The 14,072-nt window shown below is 42.5% G+C and overlaps 2 protein-coding genes across 5 annotated transcripts in view; one reads left to right on the forward strand and one right to left on the reverse strand.

Moving 5' to 3' along the window:
- Positions 1-14,072, forward strand: part of LOC118146076 (uncharacterized) — an 86,855-nt gene that overhangs the window by 66,965 nt on the left and 5,818 nt on the right. The gene's annotated exons all lie outside the window — the stretch shown is intronic.
- ZNF248 (zinc finger protein 248) overlaps positions 13,260-14,072 on the reverse strand; it is an 83,084-nt gene continuing 82,271 nt past the window's right edge. Inside the window, exon 8 of one of the 4 annotated variants that reach the window (XM_078345208.1) lies at positions 13,260-13,375. In XM_078345208.1, the coding sequence (XP_078201334.1) occupies positions 13,355-13,375 (21 nt within the window). In that variant the 3' untranslated portion in view covers positions 13,260-13,354. The remainder of the gene's footprint in view (positions 13,376-14,072) is intronic. The other 3 variants (XM_078345210.1, XM_078345207.1, XM_035267540.3) reach the window with 3 other exon arrangements.

A 14,072-nucleotide genomic window follows, 5' to 3' on the forward strand; every position in this document is an offset into this window, starting at 1 on the left:
ACTCTGTCACGCAGTTGGGAGTGCAGTGGCATGACCTGGGCTCACTGCAACCTCTGCCTCCCAGATTCAGGTGACTCTTGGGGCTCAGCCTCCTGAGTAGCTGGTATTACAGGCACCCGCCACCATGCCCGGCTGATTTTTGTAATATGAGTAGAGAGAGGGTTTCACCATAATGGCCAGGCTTCTCTGGAACTCCAGACCTCTAGTGGATCAACCTGCCTCAGCCTCCAATTTACGTTTTAATAAAAAGATATTGGTCTTGTTTGGTGGCTCACACCTGTAATCCCAGCAATTTGGGAGGCTGAGGCAGTTGGATCACCTGAGGACGGGAGTTCGAGACCAGCCTGATAAAGACGGAGAAATCCCATTTCTACTAAATATACAAAAGTAGCTGGGCATGGTGGTGCATGCCTGTAATCCCAGTCATTTCTGAGCCTAAGGCAGGAGAATTGCTTGAAGCTGAGAGGCGGATGTTGCAGTGAGCCAAGATCCTGCCACTGAACTCCAACCTGGGCAACAAGATTAAAGGTTGTCTGAAAACAAACAAACAAAAAAGAAAGAAATAAAAAAATCCTGGGCATGGTGGCAGGCACTTGTACTCCTAGCTACTCAGAAGGCCGAGGCAGCAGAATCACTTGAACCTGGAAGGTGGCGTTTTCAGTGGGCTGAAATCACCCACTGCACTCCTGCCTGGGTGACAGAGTAAGATTCTGTCTCAAATAAAACAAAACACTTCTGGGCTTATGTGATCTTCCTACCTCAGCCTGCGAAATTGCTGGGAATATAAGGAGGTGCCCCCATGCCCAACCTGGGCCAAGATCTTAATGGAAATGGGTAACTAGTGTGAGAAAGAAGGTATTGGGGGGTAAGCACTTTCCAGACAGAAGGCACAGCCCATGCAAAGGCCCGGGGGCAGGACCGTGTCTGGCCTGATGGAGGAACAGCGAGGTGGTCCTTGTGGCTTGAGTAGAGTGAGGAGTGGGAGAGAGAGAGGAGGGAAGGATGACAGGTTGGGCAGGGCCTGCAGGCCAGGAGTATGTGGGGAAGTTAAGCAGTTTATCTTTTAATGTAAGTGTAATGGGAAATCAGGAAGCAGGGAGGAAATGGTCCAATATGAGTTTTCGAGGTTTTTTTTCTTTTTTGAGAGGGAGTCTCACTCTGTCACCCAGGTGGGAGTGCAGTGACATGACCTTGGCTCACTGCAACCTTCACCTCCCAAATTCAAGTGAGTCTTGGGGCTCAGCCTCCTGAGTAGCTGGTATTACAGGCACCTGCCACCATGCCCGGCTAATTTTTTTAATATTAGTAGAGACAGGATTTCACCATAATGGCCAGGCTGGTCTGGAACTCCTGACCTTAAGAAGATCAACCTGCCTCAGCCTCCAATTTACATTTTAATAAAAAGATATTGGTCATGGTTGGTGGCTTACACCTGTAATCCCACCAGTTTGGGAGGCCAAGGCAGTTGGATCACGTGAGGATGGGAGTTCGAGACCAACTTGACCAAGATGGAGACATCCCATTTCCACTAAATATACAAAATGAGCAGTGCATGGTGGCGCATGCCTCTAATCCCATCCTTTTAGGAGGCTGAGGCACGAGAATCGCTTGAACCTGGGAGGCAGAGGTTGTAGTGAGTCAAGATCGTGCCACTGAACTCCAACCTGGGTAACAAGAGTAAAACTCTGACTCAAAAATAAAAAACAACGAAAAAAATAAAAACAAAAAAAAAACTCTGGGCATGGTGGCAGGCACCTGTAGTCCCAACTACTCAGAAGGCTGAGGCAGCAGAATCGCTTCAACCTGTACATTGTAGGCTTTCGTGGGCTGAAATCACCCACTGCACTCCTGCCTGGGCGACAGAGCAAGATTCTGTCTCACACAAAACAAAAAACAAAACAAAATCAAACACTTCTGCACTCATGTGATCCTCCTACCTCAGCCTGCAAAATTGTTGGGATTATAAGTATGTGCCATCATGCCCAGCATGGGCCAAGATCTTAATGGAAAGGGGTAAAAGTTTGAAAGGAATGTATTGGAAGGTAAGCACTTTCCAGGCAGAGGACAGAGCTCGTGCAAAGGCCCTGGGGCAGGAGTGTGTCTGGCATGTTGGAGGAACAGCAAGAAGGTCTATGTGGCTGGAGCAGAGTGAGGATGGGAAGAGAGAGAGGAGGGAATGAGGACAGGTTGGGCAGGGCCCGCGGGCCTTGGGGAGGTGGGGGACGTTAAGCAGTTTATCTTTTAATGTAAGTGTGATGGGAAATCAGGAAGCAGAAAAGAAACAGTCCAATTTGAGTTTTTTGGTGTTTTTTGTTTGTTTGTTTGTTTTGTTTTTTTTTTGAGATGGTGTCTCACTCTCTCCCAGGTGAGAGTGCAGGGGCCCTGATCTTGGCTCACTGCAACCTCCACCTCCCAGACTCAGGTGACTCTTAGGGCTCAGCCTCCTGACTAGCTGGTATTACAGGCACCCGACACTATGCCTGGCTAATTTTTGTAACAGTAGTAGAGACAGGGTTTCACCATAATGGCCAGGCTGGTCTGGACCTCCTGACCTTAAGTGGATCAACCTGCCTCAGCTCCAATTTATGTTTTAATAAATGATATTGGTCTGGGTTGGTGGCTGACACCTGTAATCTCAGCAATTTGGGAGCCCGATGCAGTTGGATCACCTGAGGTTGGGAGTTGGAGACCAGCCTGACAAAGATGGAGAAATCCCATTTCTACTAAATATACAAAATTAGCTGGGCATGGTGGTGCATGCCTGTAATCCCAGCCATTTTGGAGGCTGAGGCAGGAGAATCGTTTGAACCTGGGAAGCGGAGGTTGCAGTGAGCCAAGATCGTGCCACTGAACTCCAGCCAGGGTAACAAGATTAAACATAGTCTGAACAACAAAAACCACAAAGAAAAAAAACCTGGGTATGGTGGCAAGCACCTGTATTCCCAGCTACTCAGAAGGCTGAGCAGCAGAATCGCTTGAACCTGGAAGGTGGTGGTTTCAGTTGGCTGAAATCACCCACCACTGCACTCCTGCCTGGGTGACAGAGCAAGATTTTGTCTCAAACAAAACAAAAAGCAAAACAAAACCAAACACTTCTGGGCTCATGTGATCCTCATACCTCAGCCTGCAAAATTGCTGGGATTATAAGCATGTGGCGCTATGCCCAGCCTGGGCCAAGATCTTAATGGAAAGGGGTAACCAGTGTGAGAAGGAAGGTATTAAGGGTAAGCACTTTCCAGACAGAGGGCACAGCCCATGCAAAGGCCCTGGGGCAGGACTGTGTCTATCATGTTGGAAGTACAGCGAGAAAGTCCCTGTGGCTTGAAGAGAGTAAGTAGTGGGAGACAGGGAGGAGAAAAGGAGGATGAATTTGGCAGGGCCTGCGGGCCTTGTGGAGGTGGGGGAAGTTTAGCAGTTTATCTTTTAATGTGTGATGGGAAATCAGGAAGCAGGGAGGAAACAGTCCAATTTGAGTTTTTGGGTTCTTTTTTCTTTTTTGAGAGGGAGTCTCACTCTGTCACCCAGGTGGGAGTGCAGTGGCATAACCTCGGCTCACTGCAACCCCCGTCTCCCAGATTCAAGTGAGTCTTGGGGCTCAGCCTCCTGAGTAGCTGGTATTACAGGCACCCGCCACCATGCCCAGCTAATTTTTTTAATATTAGTAGAGACAGGGTTTCACCATAATGGCCAGGCTGGTCTGGAACTCCTGACCTTAAGGGGATCAACCTGTGCCCGCCTCCAATTTACATTTTTAATAAAAAGATATTGGTTGTGGTTGGTGGCTCAAGCCTGTAATTCCAGCAGTTTGGGAGGCCGAGGCAGTTGGACCACATAAGGATGGGATTTCAAGACCAGCCTGACCAAGATGGAGACATCCCATTTCTACTAAATATACAAAATGAGCAGTGCATGGTGGCACATGCCTGTAATCCCAGCCTTTTAGGTGGCTGAGGCACGACAATCGCTTGAACCTAGGAGGTGGAGGTTGCAGTGAGCCAAGATCTTTCCACTGAACTCCAACCTCGGCAACAAGAGTAAAACTCTGACTCAAAAAATAAACAAAACAAAACCTGGGCATGGAGGCAGGCACCTGTAATCCCTATCCAGAAGACGGAAAAGCAGGTGCAACCTGAGCCCTGAGCCTGGAATCTGGCCTTATCTTGGAAAGGTCCAGGTAAGCAAAAGAAAGTGTTTTACCCTCAGGTAATGCAAATCCAGTCAGAACACAAAACTTTTGTATGGGCGTGGGGGAAACTAACAAATGGAATAAATAAAACCTTTAACAAAAATATATGGGGTAAAAAACTTTAAGAAATAGAAAAATGTTGGATTTTTTTTTGTTTTCTTCTTAAAAGAGGGTCTTGCTCTGTCACATAGCCTGGAGGGCAGTGGTGCAATTCATGGCTTACTGTAGCCTTGACTTCCCTGGGGCTCAGGCAATTCTCCCACCTTAGCCTCCTGAGTAGCTGGATCTACAGGCACATGCTACCATTCCCAACTAATTTTTTGTATTTTTTTGTAGAGACAGGCTTTCACTATGCTGCCCCGGCAGGTCTCAAACTCCTGGGTTCAATCAATCCACTCACCTTGGCCTCCCAAAGTGCTAGGATTAAAGGCATGAGCCACTGTGCCCAGTCTAAAGCACTGTTCTTCATTAAACATTTTATAGGCTGGGCATGGTGTTCACACCTGTCATCACAACACTGCGGGAGGCTGAGGTGGGTAGATCACAAGGTGAGGAGTTCAAGATCAGCCTGGCCAACATGGTAAAACCCTGTCTCTACTAAAAATACAAAAATTAGCCAAGTGTGGTGGCGCATGCCTGTAATCCCAGCTACCTGGCATGCTGAGGCAGGAGAATTGCTTGAACCCAGGAGGCGGAGGTTGCAGTGACCCAAGATTGCACCATTGCGCTCCAGCTCTGGGTGACACAGCAAGACTCTGTCTAGGAAAAATAAATAAAAATATTATAAAGCCATACTAACTAAAACATTACCTTTTGTATAAGCACAAAGAAGTCAGTGAAACAAATGTCAGAAACATAAAGGATATTAGTATTTGTTGGCTTAGTAATACTACCACAAGAACATGAGAGCATGATGGTGCAGGCCTTCAGGGTATCTAGAAGAAAGGAGTCAGTGCTGCCTGAACTTGTATAACACCCACACTCTGTCTGCCTTTCCAACGTCCACATGGACATAGGGACAGATCAATGAACAATTTAATAAACATAGTTTAAATGTAAGATATAAATAGGATAATGGTAATTTCCAAGTGATTTTCTTGTGCTGATGCAATGAAAGTGCAATGAAGCAGAGAATCATCGTTTCTTACAATGGAATAGTGAATAACTTCAAAGGATCAGGCTCACCACATGGAGATTTCTAGGGCTGAAAACACAGCTTCCCGTGAATCAATTTTTACTAAAAGCATATGCTCCCCAGAGACTGCTGTTAATATTTATGAATTAATACTTTTTCAAAAAGGTATGTCTGAGCTGGTTAAACCACCTTCAGCTGTAAGAAATAGAAAATCCCAACTCAATCAGTATAATGAGGGAAAAAAACTATTATTTCATATAACAGGCTTGGCTAATTCACCTGCTGGAGACATCATCAATCCAACTGCTTCCCAGTTTTTTGTTCTGCTATTGACAGATCTTACCTCAAGACCAAAAGACAGAATTACATGTCTAGACATATGAACATCTAGCAAAATAAAAGGGCTATCTTATGTAATCTGTTAATCATTATGAAATCTTGTTATCTCAAATCTCATTAAGCATTCTTAGTACTTTACTGTCCAGGAAACGTTTTTTAAAATTAGGGTGAACTAACAATTCTAGATAGACAATGAAAAAACCAAGGTTCTATTGGCATGGAATAAGTGGGGGATAACTGTTGAGTAGCAAATCAAAAACCTGCAAAAACTCCTATAAATCTGTTGCACGGAATAATGCTCCTCATAATAGAGTTAACACTTGGAATGTCCTATACACTGGTCTAAGTACTGTATTTACTAACTTCTTAATCCTTACTAGAACCCTGTGAGGGAGGTAACACTAGTATCATCATTTTGCAGAAGAGGAAACTAAAGAATATATGTTCAAAGATTTGCTCCAGGTCACACATCTAATACGTAACAGACCTGGGATTTGAGCCCAAGAAATCTAGTTCCAAGGTCTATGTTCCTAACCACTATATCAAGGGGTAAGCAAACTTTGGCCCAGAGGCCAAATCTGGCCGAGAGTCTCTTTTTCAATGATCCATCCACAAGCTAAGATTGGGGGATAGGGGGCTTTAAAAAGTGACAGAAATCAATATGTGTCTTGGAAGGTTAAAAGTATTTATAGGCTGGGCACGGTGGCTCACACCTGTAATCCCAGCACTTTGGGAGGCCACGGCGGGTGGATCACGAGGTCAAGCTATTGAGACCATCCAGGTCAACATGGTGAAACCCCGTCTCTACTAAAGATACAAAAAATTAGCTGAGCATGGTGACGCGTGCCTGTAATCCCAGCTACTCGGGAAGCTAAGGCAGGAGAATTGCCTGAACCCAGGAGGTGGAGGTTGCGGTGAGCCGAGATCGCACCATTGCACTCCAGCCTGGGTAACAAGAGTGAAACTCCATCTCAAAAAAAAAGATAGCATTTTATATAAATTTTTGGCAAACTCCTGTACTATACCATGGTTTCTAGTACTAGGTAGTAATGGCAAACAACAACATAGATATGCTATATACAAATAGTTCCTGGGTTATATACAAGTGAAGCTCAGCACACTTGAGTCTTCCCATGTAGACATTTCAAGATATTGAAAGATGGGTGGTTTTCTTACTAAGAATTTTATGGGATAGTACAATGAGCATTACCATTCTCAGTTGTTTTCTTAAACTAATTCAGGTTTGCTAAATGTAAAAATTATGTACTTGATCGCTACATTTTTTACGTAAATAATTGTTTTTTAAAAAATGTGTGGCTAACAAAAACTGCTTGGCATCTTTATTGAAAAGGCAGCTCAGTAACAATGGTAATTTCTGTTAATATATGCCAAGAAATTGTAGAGGAAATGGTTGTAGTAGTATACTTAAAATGTGTCAAGTTTTGGTTCGATGAAAAGAATTCATTTTTTCCTTCCAGTTTTTTGACGCAAATACATCCTTGTTTCTCTAATTTCATTTCTTCACCATTCCTCTGTACCTTCCTAATATTTAGTATCATGTAATGCAGTCAAACAAACTATATGATGTAAGATTTTTTAAATGTCGGCAGCAAAGTACTTTTTGTGGTTTTCCTCTGTTACGGCACCAGGAAATAATCAATCTATTTTTATAAGTCTTCCAACTCAATTTTGTCTTACTAAGAAAAATCAGTGTCACCCCAAATAAGATTTATTGCAATGTCCCTAAAATGCCCCCTATTTACCTATATCACAACTGAGACACTCAAAATTTGGAAGCAGTTTGTAGAAATGGGTTTTTTCAATTTAAACCTGTAAGTATAGTTCATAATAAAAACCCGTCAATAAAGTAGATATTTTATCACGTCTGTGTTAATTTAGGACTGCTAATTTATCATCAATAAAGCATTTGGCTTGAAAATGACATCCATATTTGATGGTCTCGTAACTTCTTTCTGCCATTTTTGTGCCACAATAACTGCCCAGTCTTATTGTTGTCCATTATAAATATGTAAAGTTTTATGGACTAAGTAATGTCAAATGATGTCAAATGAGGCAGTGTCAAGCAGATCTGGAGACGAGATGGGAGTGTTTAAATGGAAAAAGAAGCTGTGTGGTCTATGCCAGCCTTGCTTATAGTTTTACTCTATTTTGATCCCTTTTTACACACTGATTTAGCATCTTGAATTATGATGCGGTAAATTCTTTTTTTAATTATACTTTAAGTTCTGGGGTACATGTGCAGAACTTGCAGGATTGTTGCATAGGCACACACATGCCATGGTGCTTTGCTACCTCCATTCCCCCCATTACCCACATCAGGCATTTCTCCCAATATTATCCCTCCCCAACCTCCCTATTCGCTGCTGTCCCTCCCCTAGCCCTCCAGCCCCCAACAGACCCACAGGATGTTCCCCTCCCTGTGTCCATGTGTTCTACTTGTTCAACAACCCACCTATGAGTGAGAACATGCAGTGTTTGGTTTTCTGTTCTTGTGTCAGTTTGCTGATAGTTTCCAGATTCATCCAAGAGCCTGCAAAGGACATGAACTCATTCTTCTCCATCCTTCTTATGAGCCAAGTCAGTCAACAGCTATTGACAAGACATGGAAGCTTAGAATTATATTGCTTTAAAGTATGAGGACTTCAATATTATGGCCTAACAACTAGCCAGTATATTTTTCAACACAAGAACAAGCAGTCTGGTAGATCTCTGGCATTCTAAACCAACAGACCAAGTTCCCCCTTGGTTGTTTAGGCCTCTATAAAAAACGAAATGCAATCTAATAATGACAATATTAGCAGCGGAGAAACACACTCAAACCCCTATTAAAGCTAATTCAGACAGATTTTCTGAACCCTGTAATGATATTTCAAGGCATCTTTTTTTGACTGGTGGCGGATTCAAATGTATATAATGGATCATAGAATAATAAGATTTTATCGTTCTTGGAATTGGATTGAAATATCTCTTTACCTCCCACCTCCTTCATTCTTACACATACCCAAGCCCTCTCTGCCCTGATCCCAATGAGACCTCAAAGCACACATTCCTCAGAACCGGGGCACAATGAGGATTTAGCACAGCTCTCACTGCGTTGCCTCACTGGAGTCTTTGGATTACCTTCCAGATATAGTTTTGAACCTTTTCCATGAAACACTAGCAGCCTTAAAAGAATTTTGCCATGAAAAAAGTAAAATGAACTGGACTTCATGATCAATCAGAAATAAACATGAGCAGACCTGATCTCAGATTAAATCACCAACTCTATTCCTGCCCTGACAACTATAAATTTAGAAGTTGTCACCACATAAAGTGCCTCATGCACAAATACTTGAACTCTGACTTCCTTTCAACAGCCTTAATGGCACTGCTTCCCATATCATTTTAACATGTCCTGGTCTTGTAATGCCATAAATGACAGGCTCGACTACCATCATGGCTCTAGTTGCCAAACGTAACTCCATACCACCTCTATCATGAAATAGGCAGCCCTGATGTGGTACACACAAGGTAACTCCCACCCCACTCCCAGAGCCTCCCACTCCCAGAGCCCCACTCCCAAGCCTTTCCTTCTCTATTAGAATGTGGAGGCCTACAACCCACTACTATAAAGTACAGACATGGAAATATTTAACCATCTCTTCTCTTCAGCTGTAACATATTCCCACTGAGGAGGAAAAATGGAGTGAGAGAAACAAAACTGTAGGCCCAGAGACCCACATCTCATTGGGAACACTAGGAGTTCTTGGTGGAGATCATTAAAGTGTAGTTTGAAATTTAAAAAAAAGTATCAAGTAGTATTTCACATAAAAGACTGTATTAAAATATAAAAAGACTACAGTGATTTATAAGAATTAAGAGATAATGGTTATTAAACTAAGGATTTTAATGTTTGAGTTTGGTTCTATTGGGTTCCAGTGAAAAAAGTCAAATACAGTAATTACCTGCCATGTAAAATACATATAAATCACCCCCAACTCAACAGCTCAAGGACTCTTCACATAGTTTAATTCTGTGTACCTGATTTACTCAGAATATTTGTGATGTTTTATAAAAACACATGTTTACAGTAGCCACATTCATAGGAAATATTTTATTTTTAACAAAAATTTTATTTTTTATTTTTTTGAGACAGAGTCTCACTCTGTGGCCCAGGCTGGAGTGCAGTAGCATGATCTCGGCTCACTACAACCTCCACTTCCTGGGTTCAAGTAATTCTCCTGTCTCAGCCTCCCAAGTAGCTGGGACTGCAGTCATGTACCACCATACATGGCTAACTTTTTGCATTTTAGTAGAGATAGGGTTTGACCATGTTGTCCAGGCTGCTCTTGAACTCCTGGGCTCAGGCAATCCACCCACCTTGGCCTCCCAAACTGCTAAGATTATAGACATGAGCCACCACCCCAGCTATGTTTAATAAAAATTTTGTTGCTGCAATGTAAACTTTTTATTTAAGACAGGGTCTCGCTCTGACACCCAGGCTGGAGTCCAGTGGCATGATCACAGCTCACAGCAGCCTCGAACTCCTGACTCAAGCATGATCCTCCTGCCTCAGCCTCCTTGTGTAGCTGGGACATGCACCACCATGCCCAGCTAAATTTTTATTTTCATAGAGACAGGGTCTCCCTATGTTGCCCAGGCTGATCTCTCCTGGTCACAAAATCCTCCTACTTCAGCCTCCTAAGGTGTTGAGATAGGAGGCATAAATCACCATGCCCGGCTATGTAAACATTTTTCTAAAGAAAAAAAATCTGTTTTCTAAATTGTTTTCCTTTGTATGAACTCTCTGATATGTGACAAAGTATATGATTTTGTGGAAAACTTTCAGAACATCATATATTTATAAGGTTTTATTCTACTCTTATTTGCCTGAGGTTCAATGAAATAACACCTTATGGTAAAGACTTTTTTTTTTTGGTCTCACTCTGTCACCTAGGCTGGAGTACAGTAGCATGATCTTGGCTCACTGCAAGCTCCGCCTCCTGGTGCCAGCAATTCTCATGTCTCAGCCTCCCAAGAAGCAGGGATTACAGGCCTGCACCACCATGCCCAGCTAATTTTTGTATTTTAGTAGAGACAAGGTTTCACCATCTTGGACATGCTGGTCTCAAACTCCTGACCTCCACCCAACTCAGCCTACCAAATTACTGGGATGACAGGATTGAGCCACCACACCGGGCCAAGACTTTTCTACATTTGTTGTCATCTCTGGATTTCTCCAATTACAATGAGTTTGATTTATGGATGAGGCTTCTAAACATTTGGGATGTTGACAGGAGTTTCAACTCTCCTATGTATTCATCAAGATACAGTGAATGCTGACCTCTCAATGTAAAGCATCTACACTCTTTTTTTTTATTTGAGATGGAGTTTTGCACTGTTGCCTGGGCCATTGTGCAGTGGTGCAATCTTGGGTGGCTGCAACCTGTCTCCTGGGTTCAAGCAATTCTCCTGCCTCAGCCTCCTGAGTAGCTAGGCACTCAGGATGCCCACTACCTCCTGGCTAATTTTTTGAATTGTTAGTATAGACGAGGTTTAACTATGTTGGCCAGCCTGGTCTCAAACTTCTGACCTCGTGATCTGTCCACCTCAGCTTCCCAAAGTGCTGGGATTACAGGCATGAGCCACTGCCCCCAGCTGGCATCTATATTCTTACTGACCAGAGAACACAAAAGTTCTCCATGGAGACCAATGTTTCAGACCTAGAAGTGAATTACATTATTTACACTTACATCCCACTGGAACGATCTGTTCCACATGGCCCCAAGTGGATTTAAGATAGACTGAAATATACAGACTAGCTATATGCCGAGGGAAAAAAAAATACACATGGATGATGATATTGCCAGGGTTTCTCCCTGCATGAGTTCTCTAAGGTAAATTCAAAGTTGACTTCTAGATGTCCCCCATTCATTACATCTAGGGCTTTCCTGGGTATACTTTCTGTCATAGCAAAGGCTCTGAATTATGATATGAGGGTTTCACTGCACTATTTTTACAGTGTTTCTCCTCGGTGTGTTTTCTCTGATGTGTGGCAAGTCTTGGTTTCTGGCTGGAGGTCTTCCCACATTTGTTACATTTATAAAGTTTCTCCCCTGAGTGAATCCTCTTATGTTTAACAAGGGTTGAACTATCATAGAAAGATTTTCCACATTCATTACTTGATAAGGCTTCTCTCCTGTGTGTATTCTCTGATGTACATTGAGGGATGCCTTCTGACAAAAAGTTTTCCCACATTTTTTTTTTTAGGTGACCCTTTGGATATATGGGGGTCAGGGAGCTGCTTAGTTTTCCCACATTCTTTACACTTAGAAGGTTTCTCCCCTTATGAAGTCTCTGATGCTTCCTGAGCTGTGACTTTTGGCAGAACGCTTTCCCACATTTGTTACATTCAAAAGGTTTCTCCCTGTATGAATTTTCTGATGTTTATGGAGGGTTGACTTCAGAAAAGTTTTCCTACATTCAACACATTCATAGGATTTCTCCCCTGTATGGGTTCTCTGATGGTTAAGGAGATCTGACTTCCCAGAGAACATCTTCCTACATTCACTGCATTCATATATTTTCTCCTGGGTGAAGTCTTCGATGTTTCCTTAGGGCTGACTTCATACAGTATGTTTTTCCTCATTCTTCACATTGGTAGGGCTTCTCCCCTGAGTGTATTCTCTGGTGCACAGTGATTCTGACATTACACTGAACAATTTCTCACACTCATTATATTTATAGGGTGTTTCTCCAGTGTGAGATCTCTGATGCACAGTCAGGTCTGACTTTCAGGAAAAAGACTTCCCACATTCACTACATTTATGAGGCTTCTCCCCTGTATGTGTTCTTTGATGCTGACTGAGGGCTGAGTTCTGGTAGAAAGTTTTCTCACACTTAGAACACTCACAGAGTCTCTCTCCTGTGTGGATTCTCTGAGGTACAGTAAGGGATGACTTGTGGAAGAAAGTTTTCTCGCATTCATCACATTCATAAGGTCTCTCTCCTGTGTGTGTTTCTGATGTACTGTGACGTTGGACTTCCGAAAGACAGTTTCCCCACATATGTTACATCATGGTGTTTCTCACCTATGTGAATTCTATATTTCTTCCAGAGGCCTGATTTATTACAGGTTTCCTCATATTCATTAAATTCATAGTAATTATTTCTGTAGTAAATTGTCTGATAAAACATGAGGTTTGACTCATCCCTGGAGGTTTTCTCACAATCATAATCACAGAGCTTCTCTCTTTTATGAGTTCCCTTATGTGTAATGAAGAGACCATTCTTGTGGAAGGCTTTAATGCATTCGTGATATTCTAATTGTTCCTCCACAATATGAATCTCCTGTTGCTGAATAAAACCTTCATTATGATAGAAGATCTCCTTCTTATTAATTCATTACATTTCTCTCTAGTATGAGTTTTCTTATGTTTCACATCAGGAAGCAGTTTCTCACACTGAATGGCACTATCAGATTTCTCTACTGAAAAGTTGCTAGTATTTGTGGTAAACCCTGACATATTTTTCAAACTGATTCCACCTAGGTTATATGTACTAGGCATTTTTCTTAAAGGAATAGAGTCTATGCACAGATTACATGTTTTTATTAACACATTCTCCTGATGTATTTTTGTTACTGATTAATACAGCTTCCCATAAATGTCTGTCTTGGTTTTCTTCATGCTCTATCATGCTATCAACTTCCAATTCTGCAAGAAATAAGAAAAACATAACTATGAATCTAAAATTATTTCTTCTAAAGCTGGGGAAATAAACAAATGCTCTTTACATTGCTGACTCTTTGGTTTTAGATAGAGTCTTTTAGGATAACAGTAATGCCAAAGAAATATTTTCTATTCTCTACTTTTCTGAGGGCCTGTGGGGAAGGGGTGATAAAAACTACTGTAGTGCAGTGTCAGTGGTTCATGCCTGTAATCCCAGGACTTTGGGAGGCCAAGGAAGGTGGATCAACTGAGGTCAGGAGTTTCAAACCAGCTTGGCCAACATGGTGAAACCCTGTCTCTCCTAAAAATACAAAATTAGCCGGGTGTGGTGGCACATGCCTGTAATCCCAGCTACTTGTAAGGCTGAGGCAGGAGAATCACTTGAACCTAGGAGGCAGAGGTTGCAATGAGCCAAGATCACGCCATTGCATTCAGCCTGGGCAATAAGACTGAAACTCCATCCCCCCGCAAAAAAACTACTTTGGTAGGAAGGGGGAGAGTAACTGACAATGGATGCACATATTCATGTGATGAGTCATGAATATACCTTTCCAAATGGAAATAAGCATAGGAAATAGAGGATAAAGGATTTGGTAAGAATGGTTGAATTACAATGAGTGGAATTCACGGTGAGAGATGCTTGATCAGAAAAATATACAGCAAATGTGATGTGGAAAACAAG

Source organism: Callithrix jacchus, chromosome 12 (assembly GCF_049354715.1).
Source record: "Callithrix jacchus isolate 240 chromosome 12, calJac240_pri, whole genome shotgun sequence".
NCBI lineage: Eukaryota > Metazoa > Chordata > Mammalia > Primates > Cebidae > Callithrix > Callithrix jacchus.